Source organism: Nipponia nippon, unplaced genomic scaffold (genome assembly GCF_047370975.1).
Source record: "Nipponia nippon isolate SJK-2023a ecotype South Korea unplaced genomic scaffold, ASM4737097v1 scaffold_5, whole genome shotgun sequence".
In the NCBI taxonomy this organism is placed as follows: Eukaryota; Metazoa; Chordata; class Aves; order Pelecaniformes; family Threskiornithidae; genus Nipponia; species Nipponia nippon.
This window is the reverse complement of record NW_028262369.1, coordinates 15,672,347-15,692,465: the sequence shown is the minus strand read 5'-3', so window position 1 is coordinate 15,692,465 and position 20,119 is coordinate 15,672,347. Positions and strand designations below refer to the sequence as shown.

Genomic DNA, 20,119 nt, shown 5'->3' with positions numbered 1-20,119 from the left:
TGTACAAGTATGTGTGCCTGCGAACACAGCCCGACAGGACACCAGGCGCTGGAATTTCAGACCCTGCTAACCTCTGTCCCCAGAGCTAAACGTACAGCTCCAGTTCTTACCTGTCTTCCTTCTTTTTTTGCATTGCAGAATTTGACAAATTTTTAGAAGAGCGAGCCAAAGCGGCGGAGATGGTTCCCAATCTGCCATCCCCTCCCCTGGAAGCCCCTACCCCTCCGACAAATCCTTCCAGCAGGAAAAAGCAAGAGCGCTCGGAGGATGCCCTCTTTGCACTGTGAAGATTGCTCTTAGCCGCCCTCCCACCCCCATGCTCTGCAGGCGAATGTCACTGTACGGCCACTTTGTCCTCCCACAGTACTTGGCTAACAACCACCCCCTTCCCCCCGATTTCATAGATTGCTTCTCCTTCCCAACGCTCCCCAAACAATCCACCCCCACAAGCTGACTCTTTCTATTTAAGTCCAACGCTATTCCTGCCAGACCACGATTCTCCAGCACTCGCTTAATCCCCTCCTTCCTATCCCAGCTGCACAAAACCAGCTCTTGATGCTGAAAACCCCTTTAGAATGCATGAGTACGTCACACTGTGTTGAAACAAAAGCCCAGAGGGGAGAGAGCAGCCTTGCCCTTCAATTTATGTAGGGATCATCCTCTTCTGTAGGCAGGTCCTGCCAAGTAGACTGCTCTGTCGATCAGCATGTAATTGACTGAGCTGGAATGTTCAGGAGGAGTGTGTCTTTATTTTTAGATAAAATGTTAATGTATTGGCTTTCGTGTCGGATTCGACAGCAAGGAACAACTGTTCCCCTTTCAACATGTGCTTCACAAGTTAAAATCCTTTACTCTCCCACTCACACATCTCCCGGTACCATATGGTGGTCGCTTTTCCCCACTTTGTGCAGCGCTTCATATTCTAAATCTCACAGGGTATTTTTTTCCTTGTGTTTTATCTGGGCTTGCTCTAATTTGAAAGCAGTCTGTTGGCCATGTCCAGTAGCTCTGGCAGTTGATGAGAATGAAAAACGCTGAGCTAAATGGATGCTGTAATGTTAGCGCATGAAGCATTTTGCTCTTTGGGAGAGCATTCTCACATGAGGACTTTTTCTAGGGTGTTTGCCTTTTAAAATAGCTAGGTTATTTTTTCCTTACCTTAGATTCCTTCTTCAGTGACTGTAGAGCTCTGCATTTGTCTCAGCTGTCATAAATAACATCCATGCAGATGGATGGGACTTACTCATGGACTGGGCGTGAACTGAGGTTCCTGGATTCCCTGCCATGCCTGGTAGGATAGATGTGCTGGTTCTTGGTGGTATGAGAAAAAGAGGCAAACCTCACAGAGGCTTGTACGAAAATGCTGAGGGAGATGGTTACCGTGGAGAGATTAGCCATGCCTGCCTGTGCTGGAGGTGAAACTCCTCATTTCCTTCTAGGTTTGGGCCTGAGAAAGTGTTGGATGATTGTGGCTGTGCTATTTGTAATTTCTGGAGTGTCCTTTGATACCTCAGCGCCTTTATTACCTCCCAGCTCCTACAGGGCTGCAGTCTCCCTCTTGTCTGTGCAAACAAGCATATTCCCTTGCTTGCCAGAGGCACGGCTGAGAGTGCTGCTCTTGCTGGAGCTGCCAGAAGGGATTCCAGCATGTGTGCTTGCCTCGCTGGGCTGACAGGCAGAGCTGGAGCAGGCAGCTCCAGCCATCGCTGCATCCCCCAGCATGTTCCTTGGTAGGGAGCCAGTGGCGCAAGATGGCAGGATCAAAGAGAGAGCTGAACGCTGTGTGGCAGGGAGAATCTCCTGTCCTGACAGAGAGGCACTTTATCAGATGAACGCCCGTGCAGGCAGCGCTCTGTTCAGCAGCGCTCCAGCCCCTCTTCCTCGGGGCACTCGTTGTCTTAGGCAACCAGCCACTTTGTTCTGACTTGGCATGTCTGAGCTTCCCGGGATGCTGATGTGTGTCAAGCTCTCTCAGAATTTGTTCTAGACCAAGAAGCTGTGCTATAAACAGCTGATGTGAAAGCGATAGAAGCTTTTATCTGAGCATAGTTATTTCAGCTCATAACATACTCTCTAGGGTACGCCATGCTTTGGTAGGTTATGACACATAAAACCTTTTACGAAATGGCCCGGTTGCAGCACTGATGGTCTTTGAGAGCGGTCACATTCATCTTCGGAGATAAGCATTGTTTGGTGCAGGATTTCCAGGCTGTCCCAGGTCAGATGTTGCTCTGTGCTGTCCCTTCTCATCCTCTCCTCTGTCCTGCCCTGCCTGCATCCTCTTCCAGGATCCCTCCGTATGTAGCTGGGCCCAGGCAAGGCTGCCCTGCCACCCCCCCATGCTGACTTGACACCTCGTCACTGCTCCGTAGCTCACTGCTCCCTGTCAGCTCTGCGCTGTGCAGAAAGTATCATGGCTTGCAAATGGATGGGGAAAATCAGCGTAAGGATGGAGATAGCTTGGGGATCAAGCTGCCTCTTCTCCCTACTTGCTGGCTCTCTCCCCAGTTGAAGCCCTTCTGTGTGGGCTTGCAGAGGGTTTCTCTCCATTTCATCTTCTCTGTGGCCAATGGAAAGTGCCGGGACAGTCTGCCTTGGTTGCACGTATGCACTGCTGCTCTCACCCACTGCTTTTGCTGATTAACACAAGATGAGCCCAATGTTCAGATACTGGCTGCCAGACGCCCCACTGCCAGCTCCTGCCAGACCCTGCCTTTCTGAAACACGTCAGATGTGGCCACAAGCTCCCAAAAAACTGAGGAAACTTGTGTTATGACGCTGATTTGATTTCAGACAGTGTCTGATGATTGCCTGAGCAGTCTTGCTAGAACAGAATGAATTGCTCATATTCCTGTCGATGCAAAAAGCTCCGTGGGTGTTTTTAGTGTGTATTTTCTCTTCTAAATCCTTGAAACACATTGACCCTGTAAATGGCCACATCAGGTGATTCTAAGCATGCTAATCCAGCTTCCCTGCCAAGCCAGAGGAGATAATCGCATTGCTCAAGCATGGGGACATTGTCAAATGATGCTGAGTGGCAAGGATATCACCAGCACTGTCACCAGAGCCCCCGTGCATGCTGGCCCTTCTTCTCCCACCCCTAAGCAAAAAGGGCAGGGGGTGTGTGTGCTGTTAATGCTTCTTCTTTCTGTCATGCTAAATCTGTCCTGGGACTTGCAAGTTGTTGTTGCTTTGGAGAGAATCTGGTCCCTTTCTGGAAGATCTTGCAGAGCTGTCAGCGACTGCTCCCTCTGACCGGGAAGGAAAAGAGATGAAACAAGAAGGCTGGGGCTGAGGGGAGATAAGGAGCGTGTGTTGGCACAACTCAAGGGACTCTCTTCTGTGCTTGCAACCTCAGGCACTCCGTGATCCCCACTGACACCCCACGTTATCCGCTGGAAAGCAAGGGCAGTGTTTGCAGGGGGTGGCAGGTGCCATTGGCACAAGCAGTGGCTTTGCTGGAAGTAGGGCAGCACTCAGGAGATGCCTTCCTTGGGAGGTGTGTGCTTAGCCTGTGGCAATGGCTAAATGTCCTTTTGGTGGGACCCTCGATGGGTCTGGTAAAAGGGCAGCCATGCCATGAGTTAAATTTGGAGCCTGAATCCACCAGACCTGGCTCTCGCAGGCTGAGCATGTGGGGGCTGGAAGCACTGAAGGGGACAGAGCGTGCAGCAGAACGGATGGTTTAGCCCAAACCTTCTTTAACAAATATAAGAGCTATGCTAGAGCTTCCCTAATGTCCTGTATCAGGATCTCTCATCTTCCCCGTCCTCTTGTGGTCTGCAGAAAACCTGAGCGGTGGAAACTGAGGGAAAGGGAAGGGGTTTTTCACTTCAGAAGACTGACCTCTCGATTTATTCTTTCTTCGCTTTCACTCTAAGTGCTTCCTCTGTGCAAGTGGGCAGAGGACTTGCGTGGCTCCGACACTTGTGAGAAGAGAGACGGAGCTGCAGCCTGATCCACTTTCCATAAGAAATAACATCCCAAGGCTTTCTAGGCATATTAGGAATCGCAGCTTGACACTCGATGACACTAAATTATTATTGGGGTCCTTTGTAAGTTCTAATCATACCCTGTTCTAGGTTAAAATATTTATTTTGTCAATATATTCTCTTTCCAGTGTGTTTTTTAACATCTTCTGTTAACTCTTCATGTGCTGAGATGTAAGAAATGAATGGTTTCTATTTAAATATATCCTTTTGAGTTTTTTAATTGTTATGTGTAGATTTCAGCTGCATCTTTGGCAGGTGTAATAGAAAACAATGTACTGTACAGACATTTAGGGTGTTTAGTATGTAGGTAAGGCTCATAGGAGAATTGCTCATAAAAACGTAGCATGGTGTCTCTTAAAGGGAACAGCATAAATGCAGAGACTGGTCCTTACCAGGACCCTCACGTAGCCTCCAACATACCTTTCCCCTTCGATTATCACAGTCTCCATCTCTGAAATGTGCTGATCAAATCAGTTCTGCCATTTCCAGGGCTGTTTTTACACCTCCAAGCTGAAGAAGGATTTTAGTGGGGGTTTCCATTCATTTGACTTCCTTCGGCTTTTTTTTTGTCGAACACATTGGCTGTTTCCACTTTTAAATGGAGGACTCGGCAGAGCTGGCCGTGGTGGCGAGATGTTTCCCTCCAGTGGTGGAAGAACAGATCCGGGCAGTGGTTTCAGACCCAGGGCAGGGGTGATGGTCCCCCTCCGTAAGGTGCCGCAGGAGCTGGGCCCACACTACCCCGGCACCCCGGCCAACACAGCCTGTTCTTCCCCATTCAATGCTCTCCTGCTTTCACCCATGAGGACAGGACATGCAGACCAGGAGAGCAAACACAGCAGCATTTTCAACAGTCTCTTTCGTCCAATGAGTTGTCAGGTCTCTTGCGGCTGCTGGGAGTCCTGTGGAGTGGGAACTGCTTGTGCTATCTCCATCCCCAGGCCAGGCTCATCCAGCTCAGTCATTGTTTACCTCCTAAATGCTAACCGCAAGGCTTGCGGAGCCTACCCTGGAAAAAAACAGCTCAGGACAGTTATTTTTATGGAAATAATGAAGCAGGCAATCAGTGAGTAGATTTATAGCCACCTTGGAGGTAACCCTTCAGCTGCTGGGGGCACCCACCCGCCCCTGCGCACCAGCAGAGGAGAGGAGGCAGGAATCCCCTTGCCAGGTGGCCAGAGGCGTTGCTGGTGCCCACGCAGCACCTTCCACTCATCCCTCCGGAGCGGGCTGCGCCTGCGTGCTCCGTCCCCAGGCTGCCAGCCCCAGCCTCCCTGCACCGTGCCCCAGGCGCTGGCAGCAGGTTGCTCCTCCATCCAGGAGAGAGGCGAGGTTGCATTTCACTGAGAGCTGACTGACACCGCCGAGCTCCGGTGCTGGTTCTCTTTAGCCCACGGCAAACCTACGCCAAACTTCCCACCCTGCTCTGTGTTTTTATGAGTACGAGCTCCTCATTCTGTACATGTTATTATGAGCTACTGTTAACCCTACAAATGTAACCTGTGTAATAGCTTCTCTGTATATTACAGCTGTAGGCTTTCCAGATAAAAGTGGATAATATTTATTTACTGAAGATATTGGATATTTTTTTGTTTGGGAACGGGGTAGGGGGAGAAGGGGGACATAACTGTTTAAAGAGATTGACTATGTAAAGAGAAACAAAATACACAAAAAGCATAGAAACCCAACACTAAAATGTTGCTGTATTCAGGTAGAAAGTGTTTACGTTAAGGACGATACAACTGTATTAATCTGCCATTGTTTAACTTGCTCCAGAAATCATCTCTACTTTGGTTCCTGCATGTGAGATACTCCAATAAATACACTACTAGTGTGACCTGGAGGATGGTATCCGTCTGTCTCTCAGGTGGTGTCTCACTCTGCTTCGCTGCCCAGCCTGAACACATGGTACGAGTGAGCGTGGGAGACATGCACCGTCTGCAGCTGCCGTTGGGTGCCTGTCAGATACCAGAACACGACGCGGGCTTTTGGGAATCCTCGGTGTCCTCCAGATAACAGAGGCCCGGGTATTCTCACTGGGAGAAGGGTTATCCCCAGCAGAAGATGCTTTTTGTGTCTTTACGTGCGTCTTGCTGTGCACGCTGGTGGGTTCCCGCTGCTGGTAAATTCGTTCCCCGCGAAATCTTTGGCACATCTTTTGAGGCTGACATCAGACAGGCACACAGGTGACAACCGTGGTGCTTGGTGGGACACCTGCCCACCTTGCAGGGCTTGCCAGATGGTCCTCAGAGGGTAACTGCAGATCATCTGCCTTGGTGACCTAGAAGGTGACGGGTAAGGAGCTGTTGTGCACTGCAATGCAGGTGGTGTTCCCAGCCCATGCAATGGGTGACTTTTCCTGACTCATTGGCCAGGAATTTGTTCCAACATCCTCATTTATGACGGTGGTTTTGATGGGTGGAGGAGAAGGGAGAGCAGCCATCTAGGAACCCTGGAGAAGTGACATGGCATTACTTGGGCCAAAACTGAACCAATTTGTCAGAATGGTGCCCTCCATCTTGCACATGGAGATCAAAACAAATGGCCTGTGGTTTAAAAGCTGCTTTGGGGAAGGGGGGGGTGTGGAACAGCTTGAAAAAGGGGTTTCCCCTCCTTGTAGCTGCATTAAATTAGCATGCATTAAATCCAGCTCTGCCCCGGCTTGTTTACCATTGCACTGATTGTGAGCCTGACTCTGTGTCGGATATATTCGGGTAGGTTCATGGCCCAGCTCTGTTGAGAAACATGCAGAGCTACTGCTGCCCCGACAGAGCAGAAATCGCACAAAAGGCACTGGGTCATAAATTCCCAGCGCTGTGCAGGAGGAAGGCTGCCAGAGTGGGGTTCTGCTGCCTGCCAGGGGGCTGCACCACACCGTCTTCTGCAGCCCCACAGTTAAACGCATGAGGCAAAAATCCCTCTAACCCGAAATTCTGTCTCCAACACCCCAAAGTGGGTGCAAAGGGAAGAGTGTAAGAGCAGGACAAGCATGCAGGGACATTTTGCATGTGTGCCCCTCCAGCCGCTGGTGACACCTGACTCCCCAAACCGAGCATGGCTTCCCTGGGTTTGTGAACCCTGATGGGCTTCTCATCTCCAAACCTGCCTGGGCTCCTGCAGAGACCGTGCAAGCTCCCAGCCTGGGCTGGGGGCTTCCACAGATCACCGCTCTCCACCGCAGGCCTCTGGGCCCCGGCACAGAGCACGCTGCAGAGCCCAGTACGGGCTGAGCCTCGGACGGGTGCGTGTCACTGCTTTTCAGCGTTGGGCACGGAGTTTGGATCCTGGTGCGAATGGGAAGTGACCACACGTGCATTTACCTTTTCCCATTTCATCTCGGGGTAAATAAACCCTGAGCAGGGGCTGCGCGGCACGCTGGAGTGCCGCCGGGCCCGACTGCGTGTTTACCCAAGCCGTGGCTCAGGAAGGGATAGTTGACAAAGCAGAGTTACAGGTAGTGAAGGAGAGAAGAGGCTTTGAATCTGTTTGCGACAGGAATTAATGATTAACGCCGCGCTCTGCCATAGCAAAACAAACCCCAGAGCCCAAGGGATGCTGCGGGCTGGGAGTGGGGCAGGTCAGCAAAGCCCTGGGCGGGCAGGGCTGCTTTCAGCACCGGGTTAAGGTGTGCTGGCAGGCGGCAAATGCCCAGGGGCTTGCAGCTGGCTGGGCACAGCGTTTTGGGGGAGCCCAGCTGGCCGAGTGAGGGGGCAGCAGGGTGGGGGATGCTCCATGCAGGGTGTCTGGGGCTGCCACATTTGGGCTCTGCAGCTGAAGCACAGCACATCCTGGAGCCTGTCGCTGTCGCCAGTGCAGCTCAGGGTGATGCTCCACATCACTGGCGAGCCCACCCGAGCCTGCTGCAGCCGCGCAAGCCTGCCCGGCCAGCTCAGTGGCCAGAGCCCAAACGTCTCAGGGCCGGTTTGTTTTCTGTCTCATCCCTGCGGTTTCCTCCCAGCCCGCGCTCAGGAAAAACGTCTCAGCGACTCCGGAGCAACCACGTGGCCTTGCTGCCATCCCCACAGGACCAACATGATGTAATCATGAGCCCTGAGCCGTGATGCAGAATCACTCCACTCCGGGCCGCCACGCTTATTGGCTGCGTGGCCCTGGTCCTACAGGCGGGGTTTTCCCTACCCCGCAACCAAGCTTACCCCGGGGAGCCCCACCCCGCGTGGCATCCATCGGCCTCCAGACCCACCCCGTCCCACGGAGCTGCCGGGGTGCTTAATTCTTCCCCGTTGCAGAGAGGATGTTGCTTTGTTTGCTTTGGTCCCCTGGAGCAGGGGAGAGCATGGTGTGTGGGTCCCCGGGGTGCACATCCCCTCTGGCTCGGAGGGGAGGCTTGGGGTCGGGGAAGGGGCCCAGCAAAATCCGGCTTTGCCCGCGGCTTGCGCGAAAATAAAGCCGTCTTTATGCGCCTGATTTTCCCCACTCCATGTCTCACAGGGAAGGCTGTGGCCTGGGTCTCGCGTGGGTTGTGAAACGTGTGTGACCCTCACGTTTGCGTGAGGCTGCCCTAAAGCGTTGCGGGGCCGTGGCACATCCATCGCCCCGGCCCTGGAAACCTGCCCTCGCCTCCTGCGGCAGGCGGACTGCTGCAAGGGCTGTCCTGAAAGCGAAGGGGAACCTCCCGCCGCCACGGAGCCCGGCTTCTCCCCGGTGACCCAAATAAAAATGTGGGGAAGGACACGGCCCCCCTGCACGCCCCATGGCAGGTTGTGGATCTCTTGAGGGGGTTTTTTAAGTAACATTTGCTGTGGGCGAGAGATGGCTGCCAGTGGCCTGTGTGCGGGTGACACGGAGCCGAGCCAGGACTCCCTGGGCTCGTCCCCAGCTCGGGCACAGGTTCACGTCCCCAGCTTGAGGAGGCTCGAGTGGGGATGAAGGTGCAGAGGGACCCGCAGGGCTGTGCACCCACGGCTCTGCCACTGCCACATGCATGCCCGGGGTGCTCTGCATGGTCCCCAGTGAGCCCCGTGTTGCACCGGGGTGCCTCGTGCCATGCGGGGGATCCCCATATTGCACAGGGGTGCCCGGTGGAAGCCAGTGAGGCCGGGGGGCGGTTTCATGGTGCAGCCAGGTTTCATTAATTCACAGGTAGCCTCAGATTGTGCTCGGTGGTGCAGAAGAGGACAGGGCAAACTTGCAGGGGGCCGATGTTACAGCCCATTTTCTTTTCCTAAACTATTCCCAGCAGTACGACAAACCCCGCGGCGCTGCAGGGCACAGCGGCATGGCCTTGCCCTGGCGTGAGACCCCCACGCTGAGACCCACCGCCCGTGGGCAGCCACAGGGCTGACCCTGATGGCAGCAGCGGCTTTCCCGGTTCCCACAGCTCACGGCACCCAGGAGGGTGTGTGGGCTCAGCTGGGGCTCACAGGGCAGCGTTGGCCCTTCGGCGTCCCCTAACCAGGGTCACGGGAGCTTCTCCCACCCTGGGCCGTGCCACGGTCAGACAGCAGTGCTGGGACTTGCTCCGGACCCCGGAGCTGGGAGGGGGAAGGCAGATATCTGGAAACCATAGGAGCCTCTAGAGGTGACGCAGTGGCCCTGGTATGTGGCCTCCATGAGGTGCTGGGGGCTACAGCAGCCACGGCCACCACCTTCTCCCCATGCTGGCCCTCCTGCCTGTTCCCACGTGTGCCCCGAGTGGTATTTAATGCCCAGCCCAGGTATTTGGTGCCTGTCCCCAGGGCTCGGTGCCTGTCCCCCAGGCTCGATGACTTCCCCAGGGGGCTGCTGCCCTGCCCGGGGGCTGCAGCCTGCCCTGCTCCGGTCCTGGAGCACCGGCTCCTCCCCGCCCGGCGGTGCCGGGGTCCCGGCGCGGTGCGGCGGAGCCGCAGGTCCCGGTGCCGGCGGGGCGGGGCGGGGAGGCGGCCGCGGGGCGGGACGCGGCGGCGGGTCCGCCTCCGTCCCCTCCCTCCCCCCCCGCCCGGTAGCAGGTCTGGGCACGGTTCGCGGGAGCAACTTGGCGGCTCGTCCCCTTCCTCCCTCTCCCCGGGCCAGCGCGGCCATGGCGGGCGGGCGGCCCCGCCGCTCCTAGAGCCGCCGCCGCCCGGGAGCCGCCGCCGGGATGAGCTCCCTCGCCTTCGACGATGCGGCCCTGGAGGGGCTGGCTCCGTCCCTCGGCCTCTCCGGGGCCAGCGACATCGACACGGCCCTGCTCAGCGACATCGACGGTGCGTCCCGACCCGGGCAGCGGCGAGTGGGGCCGGGCTCGGTGCATGGCCGGGACCGGGCTGGGGACGCAACCCGGGCTCGGTGCATGGCCGGGACCGGGCTGGGGCTGTAACCGGGGCTCGGTGCAGGGCCGGGACCGGGCTGGGGCTATAACCGGGGCTCGGTGCATGGCCGGGACCGGGCTGGGGCTATAACCGGGGCTCGGTGCATAACCGGGACTCGGTGCATGGCCGGAGGACCGGGCTCGGTGCCCGGCCGGGCTGAAGGGAGCAGTTTCGCTGCCGGGCACAGCCGGAGAGATCGGGCTCGGTGCCGGGCCCGGCGCTGGGGGGGACCCCGAGCTGCTGGAGCGCGGAGTCGGTGCAGGGCCGGGCCGTTCGAGCTGGCTTCGTTACCGGGGGCCGGTCCATGGCGGGGGGTTCGGGGAGGAGCAGGGTCCCGGGGGGTGGGAGGGGACGGGGGCAGGACACCGGGACCCCCGGGCTGGAGGTGCCGGTGCCGGGACAGCCCCGACGGGGCCCCCGCCGACCGCGGCATCGTGTCGCCTCTAGCCCCGCCCCCGTGACGTCACCGGCGGGGTTACTCCCGGTCATTCCCTCCAGGACTCCTGGGTTCCCCCGAGCCATCCAACCGGGATGGGGTCTTGGAGAGGCGGGGGAAGGCTCTGCACCGGCCCCGGGGCTAAGCGGAGCATCCCTGGGGCTGGGATCCATCAGCACCCACGTCCCCACCCCGCTGGGGGTCCGTGGGATGGGGATGCTGCCGAGGGGACCCCACTCCCCAAGGGGACCCCAGTGCCAAGGGGACCCGCTCCCCACCACCGTGGCACTGAGGTCCTACTGGTGCTGGGTGCAGCATGGCTATGGCTTTAGCCAAAAATTGATTTTCCCAGCCCCATGCCCGCCTCGCCGCATGCTCCACTGGCTCTGCCGGCCTGCGCCGGATGGCGCGGGCCGGCAGAGCCAGTGGAGCATGCGGCGAGGTGGGCACAGGGTTGGCCTAGCCCTCCGATGGTGCCAGGAGCCAGGGCGTAGGTGACATCCCAGGGCTGGAGGCTCATCCCAACAGCAATCGGGGCAGATCCAGGTGCCACCTGCCTCCCCCGGTGAGGTTTTGGCATGGGCAGGGAAGGTTGGTAGCTGCTGGCAGGAGCTCTGGAGTTGTACTGGTGTCCCCTTTGGGTCCCCTGGGACCCGTGCCAGGGCGGAGTGGTGCCCAGCGCAGACCGGCCGTACGGGGTGCGGGTGTCCCGCCGTGGGGTTTTGCCAAGCTCCTTTGCATCACAGCCCTTCCGGGGCACCTCGTGCCCCATGGTTCCCCCATGTGGGTCATCCCTCATTCCCATGCCCACCCTGGGGTGTCTGTGGGATGCGCATCCAGGGATGTGGGTGCCCTGCGCCCACTGGGACCTGCCAGGATCCACAGCCATGTGGCTGTGCCCCATGGGCTCCCATGGCCTGAAGCAGTGGGGTGGGGGCAGCCGTGGCACCGCCGGGTGCCCGTGTCATGCTGATGGCATGGGTGACAGCGGGTGCCACGGGATAGAAATATCTGGTAGGCGCCGGGTGGCTGGGAGAGCTGTGCCCACCCCCCGGGCTGGGCAGCAGGAAGGGGGGCCCAGGAGAGAGCACCCCCTCTCTGCACCCCCAGACTTTTCTCTCTTGCCCCTGGACCACGGGGGAGCCTTGCAGGTGTCTTGAGCAGGGGGGTTGAGGCTGGGAGCCCCCCTGGAAGGAAACCCACCTGCGCAGAGGAGGGATGCCGAGGGCTGGATGTCTTTGGGGGGGAAACGAGGCTGCGCAAAGCCCCCGGGCCTTGCGGGGTGTCTCCTCCGGGCGCTGGTCATCGAGTGAGGAGCGTTGTGTCGAGCTGGCCAGACGCGGGGGGCGATGGGGCGCGGGGCGAAGGGGTTAACGGTGGCTGACCCCAAGTAACCGCCGGCGGGTTACAGCAGGGTGCCCGGGAGTAACCCGCTGCCGGGCTCACCTTGGCGTGGCCGCGGGGCTGTCTGGGGGCGGCGGGTGGCCGGCGGGCGCGCGGGCGGCGATTGGCGGAGTCGCATCACCCCATCGCCGGCTTCGCTCCAGGCCTGGCGCGGGCAGCGGCGGGGAGGGCTGGCGGGGAGGAGGCGAGAACATGGCTTTAAAATATCCCGGTGCCTCGTCGTGCCCCGGCACGGGGGCTGAGCGGGGGCTGCAGCCTGCTCCTGGGGAACCCTCCGCGCCTGCCGGCATGGAGTGCACCTTCAAAGGTACCCCCTCCTCGCCATCCTTCTCCTCCCTACCTGGTGGGGTCACTGCTGTGGCCCCTCTCGGGGTGCTGTGCCCCACGGGGGTTGTCTGGGGGCTGTGCACCTTGGTGGGGGCATCTCCAGACACCCGATGTGGGGGTGTCGGGGTGTGTGGATGGGGACATCCCAGGGCACCCAGGTCCCATTGAGCAGGACAGACTGCCGAGGCTGTTTAACCCCGCGCTTGCCCAGCTGCCCTCCTGGGGGGTGCCGCAGGCAGGCACGCCTGGCACGGGGGTCTGGCACCTCCCGGGTGTGCCACCTGTCTGTCCCAGCCCGAGTACCCCCTCCCCTTGATACAGGGGCTGCTTTGGGTTTCCAGTACAGGGTAAATGAACGAGCTGGCACAAGCCCATCTCTGCCCCCCTCGACCTCAGAAACAGTCCAAGATCTGCCCCGCCACCCCCAGACCGGGCTGGGAAACTGACCGCTGGCGGCCAGCCTGCAGCACCCCCACTGCGAGTGCCGTGCCTCAGTTTCCCCACTGACAGGGTGCCTGGGAGGCTGTGAGGAGCAGGGCACAGCAGATTCCTGGGCTCTCAGGGAATGTTGCCCCTGGGTTATGGGGATCCGTCCCCAAAATGTTGAGCTGTGGGGTGGGCAGCGTGGGGCCAGCCCAGGGACCCTCAGGGCTTTGGGGACCCCTTGGGAGGTGCGGGGCTGGGGCAGCCACTGACAGCATGGGGGGGGGTGCTGTTTTGCAGACATGCTCCAACTGATCAACACGCCGGACAATGACTTCTCGGGGCTGTTTGACTCACCGTTCGGTGCCCCTGACACCGCTGTGCCCCCAGGGCTCCCTCCCGCTCCAGGCACCCTCGGCACCTACCTGGGGCCCAGCAAGCCTCCCCCTGCCACCCCCACCGGCGGCGTTTACCAGGGGCCCCCCGGGATGGCAGCCTTTGCCCCGCAGCCCCCAGCCCCGCTCCTGCCGGCGTCGGCCCCGGGTGTCAAGGAGGAATCAGCGGCTGTGCCCAGCAGCCAGCCCCAGCCCAGTGTGATGCTGGCCTCCAGCTTCGTCCCCACGTCCCCCGGCCAGTTCAGCCCCCAGCCCTTGGTGGGCTACCAGAACCAGCACAGCTTCTCTGGTGAGGATTTGGGGGTGCAGGGGGGGTCAGGGCTCCCTGGGTGGAGATTTGTTGCGGGGGGCTCTTGCTGGAGGGAGGGATGCATCCCTGTGGGGTGGGACTGCTCAGGGTGGGCCAGTGCTGGGGGGTCTGGTAACGCTGTCGTCTGCTTCATGCCCAGCCGTGCAGCCGGGGGGTGCGGGGCAGGCCCTGCCCAGCCCCCTGCCCACCCCACCGCCAGGCCAGCCCGTGGCACTGCCCGGCCCTGTGCAGAGCGTGGCACCCCAGCAGCTCCTGGCCCCCGCCACCCCTGCCACGCAGCCCATCTCACCCCAGATCCAGCCGGTGCCGGTAAGCTCAGGGCCAGGGGTGGGGGGTCCCAGTGGCCCCCCCAGCTCTGCTGACCCCCTCTGCCCCTCAGGTCCTGCTGCAGCCCCATTTCATCAAGGCTGACTCCCTGCTGCTGACGGCCGTCAAGACAGATGCCAGCAGCTCCAACATCTCCTCCCTGGCCACCAGCGCCAGCGGCTCTGCCACCCCACTGCAGGTGCCGGTAGGTCCCACTGCTGGGGAGCTCCGGGTGGGAGGATGCTCCGGGAGCCCTACCAACGCCACGCCGCATCCCCACAGGCGCTGGTGAGCGGAGGGACCATCCTGGCCACGGTGCCGCTGGTGGTGGATGCTGAGAAGCTGCCCATCAACCGGCTGGCACCCAGCGGGAAGCCGGCACTGGTGCAGAGCAGGGGGGAGAAGCGCACGGCACACAACGCCATTGAGAAACGCTACCGCTCCTCCATCAATGACAAGATCGTGGAGCTCAAGGACCTGGTGGTGGGCACCGAGGCCAAGGTGGGAGCCGGGGGGTGGTGGGACAGGGGCTGGGCAAGTGGGGGCTTCGCCTGGCATTTGGGCTGAGCCATCCCTGTCCACTGGCAGCTCAACAAGTCGGCGATCCTGAGAAAGGCGATTGAGTACATCCGCTTCCTGCAGCAGAGCAACCAGAAGCTGAAGCAGGAGAACCTTGCCCTGAAGATGGCTATGCAGAAGAACCGTGAGTGGAAGGGCAGGTCCCAGGGGGGCTCAGCCTCAGCACCGGGGCTGTCGTAGCCCCCCAGCGCCCCTCAGCCCGCTCTGCTCCCCACAGAGTCCCTGAAGGACCTGGTGGCCTCCTGCAGCAGTGGGGCGAAGGCGGAGGCCCCCATGGAGGTGGTGAAGGCGGAGGTGATGGAGATGCTGACGCCGCCGCCCTCGGACGTGGGCTCACCGTCCCACAGCAGCCCGCTCTCGCTCAGCGGGGGCAGCAGCAACAGCAGCAGCGACTCGGAGCCCGACAGCCCCCTCTGCGACCACGGCAAGGTGTGTGGGGGCTGTGAGGGGGATCCCCCTTCCCTAAGTGGGGCAGGAGATCTGCTGCATCACCCCGGGGGTGTCAAGAGCAAAGCATGCCAGATGCCAGCGTGGGGAAAGGAGCCGAGAGCCCTGGTCTTGCTCCCTGAGGCTGCTCCTCACCTGATTTGGGGCTGGAGGGAGGGGTGTGGGGGCACTCTGGGGTGCACTGGGCTGCTGCACCTGTGCCCCATGCCCCGTGCTCTGTACCCCAAAATGTGCCCTGTACCCCATGTCCCATGCCTATGCCCCATCACCATGCCCCATGCCCTTGCCCGTGCCGCATGCCCATGTCCCAGGACTCACAGCAGCTCTGCCCGTGCAGGTGAAGCAGGAGCACCCGCCACCCTCGCCCAGCAGCCAGGGCATGCTGGACCGCTCCCGCATGGCCCTCTGCGCCTTCGTCTTCCTCTGCCTCTCCTTCAACCCTCTGGCCTCCCTCCTCCACGGCTCCGGTGCTCCAGCCCCTGTGGGGAGCCCAGGCACCGCTGGCCCCGGCAGGAGCATCATGGCTGAGTCTGGCACCATGGGTAAGCTCTGGCATGGGGTGGGGACTCTTGGGGTGGAGGACATTGGGATGGAGGCTGTCAGGGTGGTGGTTGTTGGGGTGGGCACTGGGTGGAGGCCACTGGGATGGAGGCTGTTGGGATAGGCGTGGGGTGGAGGCTGTCAGGGTGGGCATGGGGCAAAGGCCATTGGGATGGAGGCTGTTGGGGCAGGCAGGGGCTAGAGGCTGTTGAGGTGAAGACCATTGGGGTGCAGGGTGTTGGGGTGGGTGTGTGGTAGGGGCTCCCTGGGTCAAGGCTGTTGGGGTGGAGCCCATCAGAGTGGAGGCTGTTGGGGTGGGCATGGGGTGAAGGCCGTTGGGATGGAGGCCATTGGAGCGGGGACCATCAGAGTGGAGGCAGTCATGGTGGACATGGGGTGAAGGCCATCAGGAGGGGGGGCCTGGGGGTAGGTCCAAGACAGGAGACAATGGGGGTGGAGGATGCTGGGGTGGGTGTGGGGCAGAGGCCATTAGGCGGAGGCTGTTGGGGTGGACACCATCGGAGTGGAGGCTCTTGCGGTGGGTGAAGGCCACCGGGATGGAGACCCTGGGGTGGGTGCAGGGCAGAGGCAGCGGGGTGGCGCTGACCCCCTCCCCACGCAGAGGAGCCGTGGGGGTGGTCGCAGTGGCTGTGGCCCACGCTGGCCTTCTGGGCGCTGAACGCGGCGCTGGTGCTGGGGGCGGTGGTGCGGCTCTTCGTCTGCGGGGAGCCCGTCACCCGCCCCCACTCCGAGCCCTCCGTCCTCTTCTGGCGGCACCGCCGGCAGGCTGACCTTGACCTTGATCGGGTAAGCCCCGCCCCCTTGCCCCACCCTGCATGATGTCACCTGCCCCACCCACCCTGGCCCCACCCCCACGCTGACCCGCTCTCCCCGGGGGTGCAGGGGGACTTTGCGCAGGGCGCCCAGCACCTGCGGACGGCACTGGCAGCACTGGGGCGGCCGCTGCCCGCCTCCCACGGGGACCTGGCCTGCAGCCTGCTCTGGAGCCTGCTGCGGCACCTGCTGCAGCGCCTCTGGGTGGGCCGCTGGCTGGCCGCCCGCGCCGGGGGGCTGCGCCCCGACCCCCCGCCCCCCGCCCACGTCCGTCAGAGCGCCCGCGACGCCGCCATGACCTACCACCGCCTGCACCAGCTCCACCTCGCCGGTATGGCCCCGCGCCGCGGGGGGTCTGGGGGATGGGACCCCTGAGCCCCGCATCCCCCTCTGAGCCCCCCGTCCCCGCAGGGAAGCAGGCCGGGGGGCACCTGCTGGCCATCAACCTGGCGCTGAGCGCCGTCAACCTGGCCGAGTGCGCCGGCGACGCCATCTCCGTGGCCGCCCTGGCCGAGATCTACGTGGCGGCTGCCCTGCGGGTCAAGGCCAGCCTACACCGCTGCTTCCACTTCTTGGCTGTGAGTGTGGGGCAGCCCCCTCCACCGTGGGGCGGGGGGGAGTCCTGTCTGTCCGCTGGGACCCCGTCTTGGGTCCCCCCCTGACCCCCTGCTCTCCCCGCAGCGCCCCTTCCTCTGCAGCGCCCGGCGCGTGGCCCTGTCCCATGGCGGGGCCGTGCCCCCTGCCATGCAGTGGCTCTGCCACCCCTTGGGCCATCGCTTCTTCGTCGATGGGGACTGGGCCGTCAAGGGCGTCCCGAGGGAGACCATCTACAGCTCTGCCGGCAACCCAGGTAACACCCGCCCCCTGGCACCCCCAGCCCCCCGTTTCGGGGTGGAGGCGTACCCGCTCACCGCCCCTCTGTGCCGCAGTGGACCCGCTGGCACAGGTGACTCAGCTCTTCCGTGAGCACCTCCTGGAGAAGGCGCTGTGCTGCGTGGCCATGCCCGAGCCCGGCCGCCCCGCTGCCCAGGGAGAGGGGTAAGTGCCGGGGTGGGCACCCCACTCCCTCCGCCCGGCGTGGGGCCGGCCCCACTCATGGCCCCTCTCCCTGTAGGCGCTTCTCTGACGCTCTCGAGTACCTCCAGCTCCTGAATGGCTGCTCCGATGCCAGCGGCGTGCCTGGCCCTGCGCCCTCCATCAGCTCCGGCTTGGCAGCCGTCACAGGTGAGGCCAGTGTGTCCCCCCTCCCTGGGGACACTTTGTGTGGCGGGCCACGGGAGTGGTGGACACCCTGCTCCCATGTCCCTCCTGCCCCGCAGGCACCGACCCCGTGTCCAAGTGGTGGGCGTCCATCATTGGCACAGTTATTCACTGGCTGCAGGGAGACGAGGAGGGGGCCGAGCGCCTCTACCCGCTGGTGGAGACCATGCCCCGGGCGCTGCAGAGCTCTGAGTGAGTGCCAGGGGCAACAGGGATGGGTGGCAGCGCATCGCACACCTCCCTCCTTTGTGGGCTGGCATAGCCCTTGCTAACACGCTCTGAGCACTGTGGCTGTGCTGCCCCGTGTCCACTGAGGGGGGGCACGACCGCGCCCAGCGAGGGGCCTGCAGTGACTGCGTGTCCCCCCACGCCCTTGCAGGAAGCCCCTGCCCCGTGCCGCCCTGCACTCCTTCAGGGCCGTCCGGGCCATGCTGAGCAAGCAGGACGGGAGCCAGACCAGCCTGAGCCACTGCGAGAAGGCCAGCAGCTGCCTGCGGGAGAGCCTGGAGCTCGGCAGCCCCCCGAAGGGCACCATCGACAAGGTGAGCCGGGGTGGGGGGCAAGGTGGCCGCCCGGCCCTGGCGGGAGGTGCCCCTGGCCCTCGCAGGGGTGCATTGTAGTTGCATTGCATGTGTCAGACTGGGAGTGCAATGCCCCTGCCATGCAGCCCGGCGGGGGCCCCGCGCAGCGACGCCTGCCCGCAGGGACCTCCTTGGCCCCCCTTGCTGTCCATCCGTCCCCCCTGCTCACCCAGCTCCCCTCGCCCCCCCTTCCCTCAAGGTGGTCCAGCTCCTGCTGTGTGACCTGCTCCTCGTCACCCGCACCAACCTGTGGCAGCAGCAGATGAGCGTCAGCCAGCAGCGCAGCTGCCTCTACCAGGCGTCCGCCCTCGAGCTCCGCGGCTTCCAGCAGGACCTCAGCAGCCTGCGGCGCCTGGCCCAGACCCTCCGCCCCGCCATGCGCCGGGTGAGCCCCCCGACCCTCATCCTGGTGGCTCCCCTCAGCCCCTGCACCCGGCCGTGCTCACTGTCCCCCCGCCCCTCCAGGTGTTCCTGCACGAAGCCACCGCCAGGCTCATGGCCCGGGCCAGCCCCACGCGCACCCACCAGCTGCTGGACCGCAGCCTGCGGAGGAGAGGGGTTCAGGGCAGCAAAACAGGTGGGACATGGGGTGGGAGACCACCCGCTTCCCGCCCGCAGCACCCCAGCAGTGCTGGGTGATGGGGCGCGGGGGCTTCCTGCCCGCGCTGTGGTGGTGGCACCTGCTCTGGGGTGGGCGAACGGCCCCGTCACCGTGCCAGAGCACCCAAGGGAGGGTCGGCGGCTTCCAGTGGCACCCTGGGGGCTTACACCCGCTCTCCCCTCCTTGCAGCCGGCGAGCCGGAGAGCCACCCCACGCCGCGGGAGCACGCCGAGGCCCTGCTGCTGGCCTGCTGCTACCTCCCACCCAGCTTCCTCTCGGGGCCGGGCCAGCGCGTGGGCATGCTGGCCGAGGCCGCCCGCACCCTGGAGAAGCTGGGTGACAAACGGACGCTGCACGACTGCCAGCAGATGATCATCAAGCTGGGCAGCGGCACCACCGTCACATCAGGCTAGCTGGGGATGGGGGGCACGCTGCCAGCCCCCCTGCTAGCCCCCCTGGGTCCGGGATGTGGGGAGGGGAGGTGGCTGGCAGTGGCGGGGAGGCTCGTGCCTCAGTTTCCCCCCGGGATGGGGACCCCTTCTGCGGGACGGTGATCGGGAGCACGTTTTAAGGTGGGGGCGGGGGGCAGGGTGATGCCCGGTGCCACCGGCGGCGGGTGTGGAGGCTCCCGGCGTGGGACAGCCACGCGTGGGGCACCCCCTGTGGGCTCGGCCACCCTATGGCTCTGTCCCTGTCCCGAGCCCGCTTGGGTGGTGGGACGTGGGGACCTCTAGTGACACTGTCGCAGTATTGCATGGCACGGGGATGCTTGGCCAGCCTGGCCCCGGTGCCACCGCGGACCCCCGCAGTGCCCGGGCACGGGGGGACCCCCGGCCTCGCCCCCTCTCCCGGTGTCCCTGCCCGGCCCCCCGCGGGTCCCGCTGCGGCAGGGGGGACTGGGGCGCCTCGGCTTTGCCCCCATGGGGGGGGGGAGGTTTCGCCCCATGGTGGCAGCTAAAGGCCTCCTCCCCAACCATGCCCCTGGTAGGCAAGAGGGGACCCCCAGCCTATCCCTCTCCCCGCCCCCCCAGCACTGACCAGTCCTCCCCAGTTAGGAGCTGCCACCACCCCTGGGCACGGCCAGCCCTGAGAGCTTGCAGAGGAGGGATGGCAGGGTGGCACGGGGCTCCCGGGGGGCTGGTGGGTGCCCCCGTCCCCTTGCTGCACCCCCACCTTGTACATAGCCCCCTGCCCTGCCCTAGCCCCCCCGCCTTGCCTTTTTAAATGGTATTTTCATAGTTGGAGAGTTTTGTACAGACAATTAAAGCTGATTATTTATACCAGTGTGTGCTGGACTCGGGGGGTGGGGACAGACACCGAACCTGGGGGGCACACAGAGCCTGGCTGGGGCAGGAGGGGACCCCCCTGACCCTGGCTGGGCACCCCCTTCGGCTGGG

The 20,119-nt window shown here is 62.3% G+C and overlaps 2 protein-coding genes across 5 annotated transcripts in view; both read left to right on the top strand.

The window, feature by feature from the left end:
* TOM1L2 (target of myb1 like 2 membrane trafficking protein) overlaps positions 1-5,835 on the top strand; it is a 61,581-nt gene extending 55,746 nt beyond the window's left edge. For all 3 annotated transcript variants that reach the window (XM_087732522.1, XM_009467821.2, XM_087732520.1), the window contains one exon: positions 139-5,835. In XM_087732522.1, the coding sequence (XP_087588648.1) occupies positions 139-287 (149 nt within the window). In that variant the 3' untranslated portion in view covers positions 288-5,835. The remainder of the gene's footprint in view (positions 1-138) is intronic.
* A 4,094-nt stretch (positions 5,836-9,929) lies between these two features.
* On the top strand, positions 9,930-20,002 carry SREBF1 (sterol regulatory element binding transcription factor 1). Of its 2 annotated transcripts, none has more exons than XM_087731655.1 (19): positions 9,930-10,174; positions 13,170-13,553; positions 13,714-13,883; positions 13,954-14,085; positions 14,163-14,381; positions 14,469-14,583; positions 14,677-14,888; positions 15,244-15,448; positions 16,069-16,253; positions 16,350-16,611; positions 16,692-16,858; positions 16,962-17,130; positions 17,210-17,318; positions 17,395-17,504; positions 17,600-17,732; positions 17,920-18,082; positions 18,321-18,506; positions 18,587-18,698; positions 18,912-20,002. In XM_087731655.1, exons 1-19 carry the CDS (start codon positions 10,069-10,071, stop codon positions 19,133-19,135), a joined length of 3,363 nt encoding a protein of 1,120 aa, XP_087587781.1. In that variant the 5' UTR covers positions 9,930-10,068; the 3' UTR covers positions 19,136-20,002. The 2 variants fall into 2 exon arrangements, with proteins under 2 accessions (XP_087587781.1, XP_087587780.1); XM_087731654.1 differs by lacking the exon at positions 9,930-10,174 and adding an exon at positions 12,275-12,426.
* Positions 20,003-20,119: the final 117 nt, after the last annotated feature.

Coding starts and splice junctions, on each gene's coding strand:
- SREBF1 (XM_087731654.1), top strand. CDS start 12,312: ATGGCTTTAAAATATCCCGGTGCCTCGTCGTGCCCCGGCACGGGGGCT. Junction 17,505..17,599: donor CGGCTTGGCAGCCGTCACAG/GTGAGGCCAGTG, acceptor CCTGCCCCGCAG/GCACCGACCCCGTGTCCAAG. Junction 17,733..17,919: donor CGGGCGCTGCAGAGCTCTGA/GTGAGTGCCAGG, acceptor ACGCCCTTGCAG/GAAGCCCCTGCCCCGTGCCG.